This window comes from Colletotrichum higginsianum, chromosome 10 (assembly GCF_001672515.1).
Source record: "Colletotrichum higginsianum IMI 349063 chromosome 10, whole genome shotgun sequence".
In the NCBI taxonomy this organism is placed as follows: Eukaryota; Fungi; Ascomycota; class Sordariomycetes; order Glomerellales; family Glomerellaceae; genus Colletotrichum; species Colletotrichum higginsianum.
The window spans coordinates 1579146-1594866 of record NC_030962.1 but is presented as its reverse complement, the minus strand read 5'-3'; the positions used below and the strand labels follow the sequence as shown (position 1 = coordinate 1594866).

The 15721-nt window shown below is 59.4% G+C and overlaps 3 protein-coding genes across 3 annotated transcripts; 2 read left to right on the top strand and 1 right to left on the bottom strand.

Annotated features, from left to right (window-relative positions):
* Positions 1-1256: 1256 nt before the first annotated feature.
* On the top strand, positions 1257-7136 carry CH63R_13976 (domain found in Dishevelled; the record flags this gene model as incomplete). Its single annotated transcript, XM_018308950.1, has 1 exon — positions 1257-7136. One exon carries the CDS (start codon positions 1257-1259, stop codon positions 7134-7136), a length of 5880 nt encoding a protein of 1959 aa, XP_018151268.1.
* Positions 7137-10601: 3465 nt separating this feature from the next.
* On the top strand, positions 10602-12395 carry CH63R_13975 (Calcium/proton exchanger; the record flags this gene model as incomplete). Its single annotated transcript, XM_018308949.1, has 2 exons — positions 10602-12306; positions 12367-12395. 2 exons carry the CDS (start codon positions 10602-10604, stop codon positions 12393-12395), a joined length of 1734 nt encoding a protein of 577 aa, XP_018151267.1.
* A 552-nt stretch (positions 12396-12947) lies between these two features.
* CH63R_13974 (Glycoside hydrolase family 95 protein) lies at positions 12948-15721 on the bottom strand (the record flags this gene model as incomplete). Its single annotated transcript, XM_018308948.1, has 5 exons — positions 12948-13963; positions 14043-15164; positions 15238-15322; positions 15390-15472; positions 15559-15721. The coding sequence occupies 5 exons, from the start codon at positions 15719-15721 to the stop codon at positions 12948-12950; spliced, it is 2469 nt and encodes an 822-aa protein (XP_018151266.1).

Genomic DNA, 15721 nt, shown 5'->3' with positions numbered 1-15721 from the left:
GATGATGTGTTATAGGGGTTTCAATGACAAGAACCAGTGGGTCTGATGGACCTCGCAACTCGGAAGATTCGAGGGAGGGAACGTCGTTGACTTTGACGCGTACGGTTCTCAACCCTTTTTGTTGCCTTTAAGATGGCGGGAGGGATACAGAGACGGGACACCTTGATAAACGGTCGCACAGGCTGAGTTGTGTGCTGGTCATCGTACAGGCAGCCGGGTGCTCTTGTGGACAAGACGAGGAAGCGGCGGCATTTCCGTCTGGGCACTGCACAGGAAGGAGCACCGAGAGAGAGTTTCCTCGCAAACAAGGTTGGGAGGATGACTCGTGATGCTACGTATGCACACAGAGGTTGGGACGAAGAGAGAGAGAGAGAGACAAAGAGTCTGCAGTACACACACACACACACACCCTCCAAGGAAGCACACAATGCTGGGTTCTCAGGCGACAGGGATCCTCGGATAGCTGCGTTGCCTCGTTCCCGTTTTCTCATTTCTGGCTCGGCGGCCAACGAGGGAGAAGAAAGCGTGCGTGGTTTCCTGCCGTCGGAAGTGTCCCGGATGTGAATCTTGTCACTAACAAGTTGGCATGTTTCTCCTTGAAGGACCTAAATGGCGATATCGCGAGATGTGATATGTGTGACGACGAGCTGGTGTTCGTCTGTTAAGGCCATGGAGAGACGGTGGGATGAATGGCCGTGAGATATGACGACGATGTTGACCTGGGCGACTTGGACGATTTGGGTTACTCATTTCTCGGTCAAGTAGTAACCCGCGGTCCGGTGAGGCGGGGTGAGGTAAAAGTGAGAACGACGGGGCCCAAATGTCACTATCCCAGTTAGATGCCTAAGCATCGCCGACAAGATACGTACCTTTTCTTCACTTCCCATTAGGTGGGGCAACTTGGGGTAACTCGCCGAAAAAGCAGGCGGTGTAACGCCTATGAATGGGGACCTGGACACCCATAATTCTGCCGTCGCAATGGGAGCTGCAACGATGGGTCAACACTACCTTACCCCAGCGTCATTCGGGGGGGAAAGCAGTACACGCCCGATAAGAGTCTCATCAACAACACGCAATCGCAGCTCAAACCCGCCGTCGCACAAGAACAACCGATCCCACCGTATCCGACCGACAAAAACCCACCGAAATGCTACTGCGAAACCATTGCGAAGGCCCAGCTTGACGAGCCCTCCACTTCTCCTCATTCGGCGCAACACACCATTCTGACTGACCACAACCCTTCGTGTCGGCCAACGATGCCTCGCAATGCCAGCGCAACCCCATCACTGCGCAAGGGCCCCAACTGGTCCTCCCACCTGCGCCAATTCAGCCGCAGCAGCCTCGATCCGCCCTCGGCGACTTCGTCTGTCGACTCGCCCCAGTCTCCCGACACTGTCTCCAGCGCATCGACCATCCGCGGCGACAACTCGTCCAGCTCCGTCAAGCAGCGCCGCCTCGAGCGGAGGTGCACTGTCACCGTCAACGAGGGCTACTCGCGCGACGAGGTGCTCCTGAGCCCCGACCTGGTGAAAGGCGACGTGAGGCCGGGCAGTCTGGTGGCCATCACAGTGCTCAAGACCGAGGGCGATAAGACTGCGACCAAGGACCATGCGCCTCGCGGAGGTACCGCTGCCGGAAGCAGCAGCAGCGTCGGCGCCGGAGCAGGGGGGTCATCGCAAGGGGATAATGCCGCTGCCGAGGGCGTCGTCCTGGGCAAGAAATACTTCTTCGTCGCCAAGGAAATGTCCAAGGAGCTTAGGGCCCGCTTGCCCAACGTCGACATCTACGTCGTGAAGCACATCGCCGACGCCTTTGGAATGAAGAAAGGCACTCAGGTGCTCCTGACCCCCGTTGACGCAGACAGCCCCGCCACCGCTGCATCGCATGTCGAGCTCTCGTTTAAGGACCAGTACCTCTCACGCTCCGACATGTGGCGCCTTGCCATCGGCGAGCTGACGGAAAGGACCGTCTACAAAGGCCAGTCGATATTGTTCATGGGCACCATCAAGGCCCAAGTCACGGCTGTGTATGTCGATGGCAGCAAGACGCACTCGGCCTTCTTCACGAGGAACACGAGGCCCATTTTCCGGAGCGAGTCGGCGCGCTACGTGCTGTTCATACAAATGGCCCGCGAGATGTGGGACTTTGACTCGGAAGGCTCCGGCGAGATTCTGTTCAACAAAGTCGTCAACGGCTTCTTGCCGGCTCTGTTCAAGAAGTGGGCCAAGCTCAAAGCGAAACACCTTGTCAGCATCGTGCTATTTGCGAGAGTCGAGTACGACACGGGCCTGACGACGGAGCTGGCGAGCAGCACCCTCCACGGGGACTACTACACCGGCGTCCAGATCTCGGGCGAACGCAGGCCCTATAAGGACTTTTACCGCGTCGTAGTCAGCGAGATGGCAAGTGGCGAGTGGACGACGATCCTCTATCAGCTGAAGCGCGAGTTCAACTTCTTCCGGAGAGACATCAGCCTTCACCATCAAAAGGCCGGCAGCGCCTTCGTACCGCTGGCCGAGGAGACGGGCGGCAAGGGTATCACCTCCAACAGGGTCAAGGCCGAGTCGTCGCTGGCAATGCATGGTAACTTTCTGGAGGCCATCAACCTGGCCTCGTCGCAGTTCGCTCATGACTACGTCGACCGCGATCTCATGCGGACGGGCATTTCCATCGCCGTCATTAGCCCTGGCCCCGGCGTGTTCGAGGTCGAGTACGAATCTCTGCGAAGAACGACAGAAGCCCTTGTCGGGAACGGCATCGGCATCGACCTCATCTGCGTGCCCAAGATGCCCCTCCACTCTGTCCCGTTGTTCCGGTACCGCAACCCGCAGACGTCTGAGGGATCGCATGGCCTCTCGCGCACGAGGTCCGTACGAAGCCGCGAGAGCACGCCGAAGCAGCAGGCCACCCCCGTCATCGGAAGTTACCAGTCGTTGTCCGAGTCGCTGTCCCCGACCAAGGGGCTGGAGCTCGCTCACCGCATCGACACCCTGGCGAACCCGCAAGACGAGTGGTCGTACGCGCTGCCGCAGTGGCTGCATGTATCGTACTGGACCGGTACGTCCGAAGAGGCGCTGTCGTATCAAGGCATCGCCCTCTCAGTCTCCGAGAACAAGGAGGAGCAGGAGAGCGACGAGTTTGCGATCCGCGCGCGTATGTACGACCTGCAAATGCGAAGCGTCCTCGAGACCAACGAGATCGAGACGACGCCGCTGCAGGCCGACCCGCTGTTCCCCATCACCACGGCCGAGTCCAAAAGCTCCTCTCAGCGGTCACGGCTGGGTGGGACGGATGAGGTCGCCGTGATCCCGCTTAGGCGCCATATGGACACGCTCGTCGACCATGTCTATGGGTTCCAGAAGTTCATGCCCGATAGGCTCGTCAAGCCGGGCGAAAAGTCTCTCTGGAAGCAGCTGCAGGAGTACGACGATACGAGGGCGCGGCTGCCCAAGTCGCGACGCCCCGCACATGCGAGGGCATCGCGGGACTTGGAGGAGACGACGAGGCGCCAGCTGATGGAGGACGCTGGGTTATTTGGCACGTCGCTGCCCGAAAAGAAGATTGTGCCGAACCAAAGCCTCGCGGCTGTCACCTCGGGGCGAAAGTTGTCGGTGAACATTGGCGACAGTGAGAAGGCCGACATCGTCGCCGCCGCACGAAAGGCTACGTATCATCACCCCCAGACGACGGCAAACTCCGCAGGAGGCCCGACGCCTTCTTCCGCTTCTTCGTCGACGCCCGATTCCCGCAGCGTGACGTCCAACAAAGCATCGTCCGCGAGCTCGCTGGCGAAGCCGCCCAGGTTCATGCGGCAGATCAGTCTCGGCTTACGGGGATTCGGCATCGCGGCGCCAAAGGTCGTGGCCGCCGAAGCCAGCTTCGAGACGGTCAAGGCGTCAACGGAGCAGAGCGTGCTGAGCCCCACGACGCCGTTGGTCATGTCAACGTTGCCGCGGCCCTCGTCGCCACAGGTCATCAAACCGGCGGCGACGGCGTCACCGTCGTCATTCTCCCCCAAGCTCTTCCGGTCCGACTCGAGGGACACCCTCAAGGACCTGCCCTCCACGCCAAGCATCCCCATCAATATGAAATCGTCTCGCCGAGGCGAGAGCTCGGTCGGCCAGCAGCATCGGTACGGCTCAGTTCTGCCGCCGTCCCTTGCGCGCAAGGACAACTTTCGCGAGGACCCCGACCAGCGGAACTCGCATGTCTTGCGGGCCGAGGACGACAATACCAAGATGTTCAACAGCAAGCTGCGCGCCGGGGTCATGCCCGAGCTGCCGTCTACACTGTCGCCGACCACGGCGATCTCGCCGTGGCTCACGGTCCTGAACCCGTCCAACCCGGACCGCAACAAGGTCGACGACACAGTGCTATACAGCCGTTGGCAGCATGTGTTTCCGAGAACCTCGGAAATGAAGGTCATGAAGTGGAAGGCGCTTTGCTGCCCGGCCGCCGTGCCACTGACGACGGAGTACTTTCCCACGAAATCACAGTTTGACATGGAGTATCAGAGACAACCCTACGTCATTGCGCAGAACGCTGACGACGAACTTACTGAAGAACCAAAGTCGAGAGAGGAGTTCTTGCGCGAGCTGATCAGCCTGCGCTTCTCCCAGGGCTTCCAGGTCGTCATCGGTCCGTCCGTCGCAAAAGCCTTTGGCCAGAGGCTGCTGCGGATCGCCGACATCTTTTCACGCGGCCAGGCGATGGAGGATGGCACGAGCATCTTTCTGTCGGTGGGCAATACGATACACCAGCTCTCGTGCGTCAACGGCACCGAGGTCGAGGTGAACATTTACATACGGAAGCCGGCCGAGTCAACCATCGGGCACTCCAACTCGGGCCCGTTGTATCGCCCCGCGATCCGGACGCTGATGGATCGTGGGTACCGGACGCAAGAGGTGGATATCTCAACGCCGAGGCCGGAGAGGAACTGGAACTACATTGACTCGTATCTAGCGGGGCACCACGACGAGATGACGGAGAATCTGCGGTTCTGGCGGGCACGGTTCGTGCTGATCCCCATGGTGTCCCGGTCGTCGGCCGTGCCTAGGAATCAGGCCGGTGACAACGCCGAGGAGGTTCGGCTGGAGGGTATCAGGCGGCTGTCGCTGTCCTGGCAGAAGTACCGGTACATCCCGCCGTTCGAGCGTAGGTACCAGACGGCTAAGTCGAAGCGGGACCCCAACCCGTTGGACATTGTCTACAAGACGGAAGACCCGTCGGTCGTCATCGCGGCCGAGCTGGATAACCTGCCGCTGGTGGAGGGCATGGGAGAGAGCCGCAGGGGCCAGCTCATCTCGAGCCGGGAACACTTCCGCAAGTCGAACCTGAACCTGGCGGCACTGGCCGAGGCGATACAGCAGCCCGTCGAAAACGGCGGCGTCAAGCTCCAGAATCGGAGATGGCATCTGCGGCTACACTACAACTGCTTCATCGGGTCCGACATGACGACGTGGCTAATGGACAACTTTGAGGATCTGGACAGCCGCGAGGAGGCGGAGCAGCTGGGCAACATGCTCATGGTCAAGACGTACGACAGGTCGGACGACAGGAAGGACCGCGGTGGGCTATTTGAGCACGTGGAGAAACGTCACGCATTCAGGGACGGGCAATACTTCTACTCTATCGCAAGCGAGTACGCCAAGCCGCACCCGCCGGGCTGGTTCAATTCGCGCCGCCGCGATGTATCGGTGCCGTCCACGCCCATGTCGGAGAACCTGCCGCGCGACTCGCCGCGTCCGGGGATCATCTCGCGGCCGACGTCTATCAACGAAGAAAACTCGCCTATCTCGGGGTCGACGACGCCGACGGCGTACTCGGTCATGCTCAACAACAAAAAGATGCCCAAGGTGGTGCTCAGCAAGGTGATCAAGTACGACGTGGACCACCGCAAGCGGTCGTACCGGCCCGAGCGGGTGGACCTGCATTACGACCGGCTGCACAACCCGGACAACTGCTATCACATCCGGATCGACTGGATGAACGTGACGGCGAAGCTCATTGAGGACGTCGTCGAGGGCTGGGCTCGGGAGGCAGCGACGTACGGGCTTAGACTCGTCGAGGTGCCGATCAAAGAGGCCTGCGCCATCACCGATGTGAACCCGTTCCGACGGCCGTACATCATCAAGCTATCGGTGCCGCCGCCAAGCCAGCAGCCGGTGACGTACTACGAGCCCAACTCGTTCACGCCGCAGACGGCGCCGGGCAAGCACTTTTACCAAAAGGCCATTATGCGGAGACTAGACTTCGTGCTCGACATGGAAGCGGCGTCCAATTATCCGCGCGACGTGGAGGTCAGCTACTCCTGGGGCCGCCCGGACTTCAAGTACTCGCAGTACATCCACCGGTCAGGCGTGCTGCTCGCCGAGATCACGGACGACGGGGACTTTCTGGTTCTTGCCAACAGGCTGTTTAGTAACCGCGCCTCGGCGGCGCGGGACAAGGAGCTCAAGGACATGCGGGAGGCGAACGGCGGCGGCGGCGGCGGCGGCGGACGCATCATCCCCGTCGGGTCTTATACGCCGTTCGGCATCCCTGAGCCGACGCCAATGAACAGCCCGATGGTGAAGCCCCTGTTTTATGCGGGCGGAAGCCCCGCTGTTCGGGCTTCAGATATGAAGTCTGGCGCCAACAGCTCGACCGGCACGATAGGCGGCGGTGGTGGTGGTGCGTCTGGATTAGGTGCGGGGGCAGCGGACCCAATATCATTATTGGAGCACCTGGAGGCGTTCTGCAGCGACGGGGCCGGGCTGGAGGCGTTCTACAAGGAGACGCTGGAAAGGGGTCCGCCGCAGGCCATGACGACGCCGGGAGCGATGCGGCCGACGACAATGGGGCTGGAGGCTGTACCGGAGGCAAGCATCCCGATGCTGGGCCTGCCTGCAGGGGTGTTGGGGGATGTGCATTCTTCGGGGCCGGGAGGGGGATTGGAGGGGATGAGAGGCGTCGTGGGCGGGGGAGGACCGGAAGGGTTGAGGGGGCTGGGGGGCAGCCCGAGCCCCGGGCCGAGGAGCCTCATGAGCAGTCCTGCGGCGGGGATGCAGTTTCTGAGGAGGGCGAGTGTGCAAGACGGACTCGGGCTGGGCGGCGGGGGCCCGAGGAGGGAGGCTCGTGAGAGGGAGCGAGATTAAGTGAGTGGGTGAGTGGGTGAGTAAGTGAGAGGGCGAATGAGTCCTCGCCATTCGTGGCGAACGAAGCGTGGCGGGCGGTCACGGGTGAGTGACCTTTTTTTGTGTGAATACGTGTATCAACGTAGATGATGATGAAGCTCCTGAGCACATTGACGGGCGGCATGCACTTTTGGTCCGTCGTGTGTTGTAATTTGTCACGGGACACTCAGCGGAGCGGGTGTGGCTTAGCCATTCGAGGTCTCCCGCGGGCCTGCTGCGCTACGGTTGAGCTGGGATGGGTTGGTGGCGTCGCGTAACAGCATTACGGGGCATGGCGGGTTGTGCATGGGCCCATCATGGCCGGGATGAGGGGGGATGCAGGCCCGTTCGTCGCACGGCAGATGTGGCTGCTTACCAAATTATGTTGTGGTTGGTTGGGGTTGTTCGAAAAGGCTGTTTGAGATGGCTGTATTAAAGTGTTCACGATGCTGTCGGGACCACCGTTGAGGGACTCGGGAAAGTCGAAAGCTCATGGCACGGGGGTTGTAAACAGTGTCTGTCTATTGGGTGCGTGCGCATCGTAACTCTCTCCCTAGGTCGGTCTAGACCAGTTGGTGGCAGGTCTGGTAAGGAGGGCTTCTCGCGCCTGGATGAGAATTTGACGAGAGAATCCATCAAAAAGTTTCTTGCGTTCCGAGTGTTAGGATTTCGGGAAGGTGGCCGGCCGCCTTTGATGGTTGCTTGGCTGGTTGATTGCCCAAAGTCAATCGTGAGGAGCCCCTCCCTCTGCTGTTCCCTGGTCAGAGCTGAGAGGCAAGCAGCCTTGCCGGCCTTGAATTGAGTGTGAGGGGAGAGGCGGGCGACATCAGGCCGAGTTTACGGGGCGGCTGGAGGTATGTGCTGTCAATGCGTGGGGAGGGGCGCGATGTCTGGTGTAAAGCGGTGTTTTGCAGTGAGGGATGAGACTCGAAAGGTGGTGGGTGTTTGTTCTGAGTGGATGTGTGTGTGTGTGTGTGTGTGTGTGGCTGCTGCGGGAAGACCGGGTGGCTGATGTCATTGTGTACACTCAGAGGTTGGTGCACGGTGATGTGAGCACCATGGCTCTTTGTTTCCTCCATTCGAGTCGTCGAACGGCCGTTTCATTCCAGTCGTTTCCGGATTCCTTCGATAGGAAACATTAGAAGACTAGAGGCGGCAAACCAAAAAAACAAAAAAAAAGCAAGGAAATGAGTGAAAAGTGAAAAGCCAAGGCGACGAGATCGATTGCTTACCGCCTTGGCAGGGGATCTCGTGGCTTGGCAAATTGACCTTCCCAGCGAGGGAATGAGAGTGTCCGGTTCTTGGCGGAAGCTTGTCTGCTGTGCGTACTACACTGGACGCACGGCAGGATCGAAATGGGCTGTGGCGTCGGCTTGGCACGTCACCGGGGGGGGTTCGCTGACGACACGACGTTGAACGACCGATTCAACGTCGCGTCAACATGCATGTGCTATGGCGGTTTCCCTCCAAGATTGGGGACTCGTCTGTGATTCCATAATTGGATCGTTTCCGGCCGTTGGGGCCTCATTTGATGAGAGGAGGGAAGGAAAGAAGCAGGGAAAATCAAATAGGGGATGAAGGGAGGGAAGGGAGGGGGGGGGGGGGGGGGGGGTTCTCGGTTGCCAACAGAAGGAGGCTGCCCCGCTTTAGTAGTCCAGTCCGGGGTTATCTTTAATGTCGACGGAAGGAATGAATCAATCAATCAATCATCGACCAGAGGAAGGGGAAGGAAGCTACCGACTCCTATCCGTACATCCAGTCCGGGGCCCGTACAAGAGGAACATGAGTTGCAATGGCAACAGACGGGCTCAGAACCGCACTAAAGCGACTGGTACTGACGTATGTCTGCCACTTGAAACGACGCCAGGCCCGACGACCGCATCTGCCATTCATCTTGATTCCCGGCATGGCTAATTACACTAGCGACGACTTTTTGTAGTCACTGCCATCTATTAGCAGGCACGTAGGTGGAAAAGCACGCACGGGGGTCAAAGGGGCCCAAGAGACAGACCATCAGGTAAAGCTTCCCCGTCCCCTTCCCCTTCCTCCATCTTTCCCAAAAGCTTTTCTCGCTTTTGTTTCCTTCTGGTCTGCTTCCTTCTCCTCCATCAATCATCGATCGCCCTGGAAGCTTTCACGGCTCTGCCACAACTCAACCAACCTACCTAACCTAACCTAACCTATTTTTTTCAGATCCTATCCAACCTTAGCAACTTAATCTTTCCCCCCTCTCGCCCTGCCTCAGCCGAGTAACGTCAACTAAGTCGAGGCCGAGGAGCCAGCGCCAAACACGCCAACTGCACGACTCGCACCCGCTGCTCTGCTCCCACTTTTTCGCTCAGCACTGCCTCGCCGACGTGCATATTGCGCTACCCGGTCGATACACCCGCTGTTGCGAATCCAATCCAGACAGAGAAACAGACCACAGAAACACAGCCCGGCCGCGCCCATTCGTCGTCATCGCCGTTGTCGTAGTCGTCGTGTGTCCTTTCCGTCCGTCTCAGTGGGCAGCCATAACCGCTCGTGGCAAACCTCGCTCCTCACCAACAAACACATCCAACCGGAGCCGCTCATCGGGGCCCCGTCTCATCTCCGGCGTCCAGCCCAACCCGGCATCGCCAAGGAGGCCTCTTTCCCACACCCAACTGCCGCGCCACAACACACCAGCCATAAGAGATACCTGGAGCAGCACCGACGCACTCGACACTCTCTGCCCACGACCACCAATCCAAAGTAAGAATACCGGAACCAAGGACAGCACCAAGACCCCGACACCACAGCTCGGTTCGCGTTTCGTCTCATCGCCTGCGCGCTGACCTGAAGCGATCCCATCTTTGCCACAGACCGTAGGCACAAGCATCCTGCCAACACACACCAATCCAAACCTTCATCGCTGTCGCCTGCTGCGAGCATGAACTCCTGTGAGTAAGAAAAAAAACAAAATACCGGCCTAGCCTTACATTACCCGTCTCCCATCCCCGTCACCGTTGCATCGTCTCTGTCTCTCTCGCATGGCAGGCAAGACCAGAAAGCAACAAGCCATTTTCCAAACACACAAACATCCCATCCCGTCTTGTTTCCATATCACTTCTCTCATATCCCAATTCCCACTCTTTGTTTTTATTACCCATTCTCCCTTTTCCCAACAGGTGGCAGACGATTCGTTAGACTGCTCCCCTAGCCCAACCCACCTCCCCCAATCATCTGTGCATTGGTCGAGTCAAGTGCGGCGGCGAAGGGCACTCTACATACATCCACCCCCCTTGTTTCCTCCATCCCTCCACATCTCATTCCCACCTGCTCTCCACACAGCCAGTTTCACGTCATTACCCTATCTCACTTAACGAATCGTTGCCCTTCCATCTTGCCTCTTTTTTTTCTTTCTTATCTCGAGCTCTCTTTCCCGACCATACCACAGCGTCAATCCGCTGCCAACACTTGCTGACCATGCCGGATCTCACCGGTTCAGTCAATCATTTCGACATCAAACGCAAAGCTCATGGCCTCAGCCGCCGGAGTCAAGAGCAGACTTGGAACCCCTTTCGGCACGTGTCGTGGGAGACGGGTCCCAGCAAGCGCTCCACCTGGGATGGCGCGAACCTCGAGGCCCAGCGTGAAGGTGCCGCCGAGGACCCAGAGACAGACGAGGCGATACATCACGTCCAGAGCGAGCCCGCCCCTAGAGACTCCGATACCATACGCAACAGCATGGGTAAAGAGACGAGGTCGGCCGCGGGGAGCGGGAGCGGCGACACCGCCTTCGACAACAAATCCGAGGATGCCGGTGTCTTGAGGAATCGGAGGGCCGATGCTGCACAGGACGACCAAGTGCCGCCAGAGGAGGAGATGGAAAAGCCGAAGAAGCAAAAGTCGGGTCTCATTAGGCACGTGAAACCGAAAACGCCCTTCACTGTCGCCAACCAGCTCCAAAGGACGCTCCTCAGCTCGTACATCAACATTCTGATACTGGCAGCCCCTGTCGGAATCGCCATTAGCTACGTCGGTTCCATCAACAAGATTGCCGTCTTTGTCGTCAACTTCATCGCCATCATCCCCCTGGCCGCCATGCTGGGTTTCGCTACCGAAGAAATCGCATTGAGGACGGGTGAGACCTTGGGAGGTCTCCTCAACGCGACCTTTGGAAACGCCGTCGAACTCATCGTCGCAATTCTCGCGCTGGCCGAGGGCAAGGTTCTGATTGTGCAAACCTCGCTTATTGGCTCTATTCTCTCCAACTTGTTGCTCGTCATGGGCTTCTGTTTCTTCTTTGGCGGTCTGAATCGATCCGAGCAGTATTTCAACACAACCGTCGCCCAGACTGCCGCTTCCCTTCTCGCTCTCGCCGTCGCCTCCGTCATCGTCCCCACCGTCTTCGACAAGAATGACGGCACCGACAACCCCGTCCACGTCGCAGCCCTCTCGCGAGGCACCGCCGTCATCTTGCTCATCATCTACGCTTCATACCTCTTCTTCCAGCTCAAGACGCACAACTCCGTCTTCAACGAGGAGTCTCAAAAGGTTGCCGCCAAGCCGTGGAGCCGTGGTAGCCTCAAGGAGGGCGCGCTTGCCCGTGGGCTGGCCGGCACCGGGGCTCGAATGGCACAGACTGGTGTCCGCGGCGAGGGCGAGAATGAGCGCCAGGAGCTGAGCCGGATCATGATGCAGCGTCCCGACGAGGAGGATGACGAAGAAGAACCGCAGCTGCACTTCTTCGTGGCCGTCGGCACTCTCACCCTTGCAACTGTCCTGATCGCATTCTGCGCCGAGGCCATGGTCAGCTCCATCGACTACGTCACTAAGGAGGGTGGTATCAGCGAGGAATTCGTCGGCCTTATCCTGTTGCCCATCGTCGGCAACGCTGCCGAGCACGCCACGGCCGTGACTGTCGCGATCAAGGACAAGATGGATCTTGCAATCGGTGTCGCCGTCGGCTCCAGTATGCAGGTTGCGTTGTTTTTGATCCCGCTGTTGGTCATCATTGGCTGGGGCATGGGCAACGACGCCATGACACTCAGCTTCGACCTCTTTCAGGTTGCCGTGCTGTTTGTTGCCGTCTTGTTAGTGAACTACCTGATCAGCGATGGCAAGAGTCATTGGCTCGAGGGACTGCAGCTCATTTGTCTGTATGCCATCATTGCTACATGTTCATGGTGTAAGTCGTTCCTGCATCTATCAACCTGCATGAAACCTCCGCTGACACGGCGTTTAACAGGGTACCCCGCCACTGGAGTTGCTGGCTAAAAGTCAGACTCCATCTCACGACTTTGATTTCTTTTCTCTTCCAATCTGTGCATTTTGTACAGAGATGTTTGTTTGAGCGTTTGTGCCATATTTTCATATTCACGTAATGTCTTGTTTTCAGAAGGGAGCTCTCTCTCAGTTTTGTACATATGTATACGGCCTACCTTGCAGGCTCCTCCAGATATTTGGGAACTGTACAGTGAAACCGGCCTGATTGGGCAGTTGGCTATGCGAGAGAGAGAGAGAGAGAAAGAGAGTGTACAAATTTCAAGAGGAGGGATGGTATGGTCCAGAGGAAAGATTCGGTTGTGCCTCGACATGCCGCCGAAACGGCATTCAGTTGCCGGTGACGAATACGATAAATATACTCACTCAACGAGATTTACTGTCATGGTCCTAACACAGGCTGCCTGAGTTTTCTCCCACCGTGAGCAAGCCTTGCAGTAAACGCAATTTATCTTGTCAAAGGGTGGGCTGAAGATAGTTCTGAGAATGAGGCTTGATGACATGTTTATGCCTGGCTGGCGGTAAAGTAGTTGGTTCAAGGCTGTTCTAGAGTTCACCCAATTCTTTCCCCTGAATGTTTACAAGCCGGACTTTACCACCGCCAGCCTTGCTCGCAGACACGACTACAACATTGTCCACGATACCCACGTCGTCCCAGCTAAAGTCAATCACACCGCCTCCTCTAACCCTCAACCCCTTGACGCTGCCGCCACCCCATCTCGCCGGGATCGCCGGTCCCAGGACTACGGTCCGCACGTCGTCCCTCGCGGCATACGGCAGCGGCAGATCAACGACCAGCATGCTGAGTACGGCGCCGCCGAGCCCGAAGTTGGCGTCGATCTGGAACGGCGGGCTCATGGCCCAGTACATGCTGAAACCGTTGTCAGCGAAGTTGACGTCGATGGCGTAGCGCAGCTGCTCGTACGCCCTGTCCGTGTCGTTGAGGCGGGCCCAGCACGCGGCGCGCCAGACCTTGGCCCACCCAGCGTTGGCGTCCTCGGCGTTGCCCATGCCGCGCGACACGAGCGTCTCGCGCACGGCGTCCTGGACCGTGGCGTTGGCGTAGCCGCCGAGGAAGGACGAGACGGAGAAGCCCGGATACCAGCCCGTCAGGTGGGAGAGGTGGCGGTGCGTGGACTTGCCGTCGAAGCCATAGGAGTCGGGAAGCTTCCACTCCTTGAGGCCGCCCCAAGACGTCAGGTGGACGCCCTTGTCGAGGCGGGCGAGGGAGTCGGAGACGGCGGCGAGGAAGGCGGCGTCGTCGCCTCCGCCGTCTTGGGGGCCGACGAGTGCGGCGCCATGGAGGACGGCCTCGAAGACCTGATGGATCATCTGGTGGTAGTGGGTGCAGCCGTAGGTAGTCGGCCCCGTCTCGGGGCTGTTGCAGGGGTTCACGACGAGGGTGCCGTCGTTGGCGACGGCGTCGTTCTGCAGCTGAGAGAGCCAGAAGGAGGCGACGCCCCGGATGAGGGGGTAGCCCTGGCGGGCGAACCAGTCGAGGTCCTGGGTGTAGTCGAAGTTGTCCCAGACGTGCTGCATCATCCAGGCCGCTGCCGCCGGGTCTGGGATGGCGGATTTGTTAGCTTACACGTCTTCACGGGTCAAAAAGGAGCGGGGGGGGGACAGGGGGTAGGGTCTCACAGTTCGCCCAGCTCGCGCCTTCCTTCATGGCCGTGTGCCCAAAGACGTTCATCTCGTTGTGGACGACCCAGCCGGTGGCGTTGTACAGCAGGCGGGCCGTCTCGGTGCCGCGCGGGACCCAGGTGTCCTCCATGTAGTCCCACAGCGCGCCTTGGGTGGCGGCGAGGCCCGTCTGGTCGGCGGCCCAGTAGTTCATCTGCAGGTTGATGTTGGCATGGTAGTCGGCGCTCCAGGCGGGCCACAGCTGCTCGGTCCAGCGGCCCTGGAGATTGGCTGGCAGCGAGTTGGCGCGCGACGACGAGACGAGCAGGTGGCGCGAGTAGTCGAACAGCAGGGCCTCGAGGAACGGGTCGCCGGCGTCGGCGCCGTCGTAGGCGTACCCCGCGATGAGCGCGGCCGTCTCCTTCTCGGCCGAGGCCAGCGGGTCCGGGAGGTCGAGGCGGAACGCGCCTTGGAGGGACTGGTAGTCGGCGACGTGGGCGGCGAGGATGTCGGGAAAGGGTTTCGTGGCGGCTGCGGACGCGAGGCGCTCGACGACGGGGCCCGGGTCCTCGCCCCTGAAGGAGTAGCCGCTCTCCGGGTTGCCTTTCTTCTGGTCGTAGTTGGTCTCGGCGCTGATGATGACGGTAAGGGTCGTCTGGCCCTCGGCGGGAGTGACCTCGAGCTCGCCGGCGCAGGTGCAGCGCGTCGTCGGCGTCGTCTCGTCGGCGATCCTGGCGACGGAGGCGAACCTCATGCCCTCAGGCGGGCCGAGCTGAGTGACGCCGGCGAGGCGGAGGTGGTCGGCGGCGCAGATAACGTCGTAGGTGTCGTTGGCGACCAACTGGTTCTCGTAGCCGAGACGGATGGTCGGGAGGGTGGTTGCGTTCGAGGAGGAAGGTGAGGAGGTGGCGGCGGCGGCGATGTGGTAGACGCAGACCTGGTCCGGGTACGAGCAGAGCTGGGTGACCTCGTAGGCGGCCGTCGCGTTCACGGTGAAGGACGTTGTGTGGACGCCCGTCGTCAAGTCGAGGGTGCGCCTGTAGGCGGCGTAGGAGGCCAAGCCGCCGATGGAGATTGTGAGGTTGGCCAGGACGCGGTTGCCACCGTAGTACTGCCCAGAGCCGAGGAGCGGGGAGACGTCTAAGGGAAAGGGAAAGGAGAGTTAGAGACTTATGTTCAATGTTGTTTGACCACGAGAGGGAGGATGGCTTACCTCCGGTGCCATCCTCAAAGATTGTCGAGCGGATCTCGGGCAGAGCTTGGTATTTGGCCTCTGAAGGGTTGCCGCCCGTGTAATTCTTGAGTTAAGAAGAGATTCAGCCTTGAGCTCCTTTGATTTTCTTCTCGAGAGGGACGGGGACTCACCGAGGCCTCGAACGGACCGCCGGCCCAGAGTGAGTCGATGTTGAGGTTGATCTTCTCCGCATGGGGCGGGCCGAACGGGATGGCTGGATCATGGTGAGCAATAAGGACCCCCGGTCAACTCGAAGTTTTTTTTTTTTTTTTTTTGAATATTATGGGAAATCCAACTCACCCCCGAGTTTACCGTTGCCGATGGGGTAGCCGGCCTTGAGGAGATACGTGTCGGCGCTTGTGTCGCCGTACGTCGCGGGGACCGAGGACCAGAGGGACCGCGCCTCGCTCAGGGTGAGGGCGGTGCAGGATATCAACGCCCAGGTCGGCGGGGAGGTCCTCAT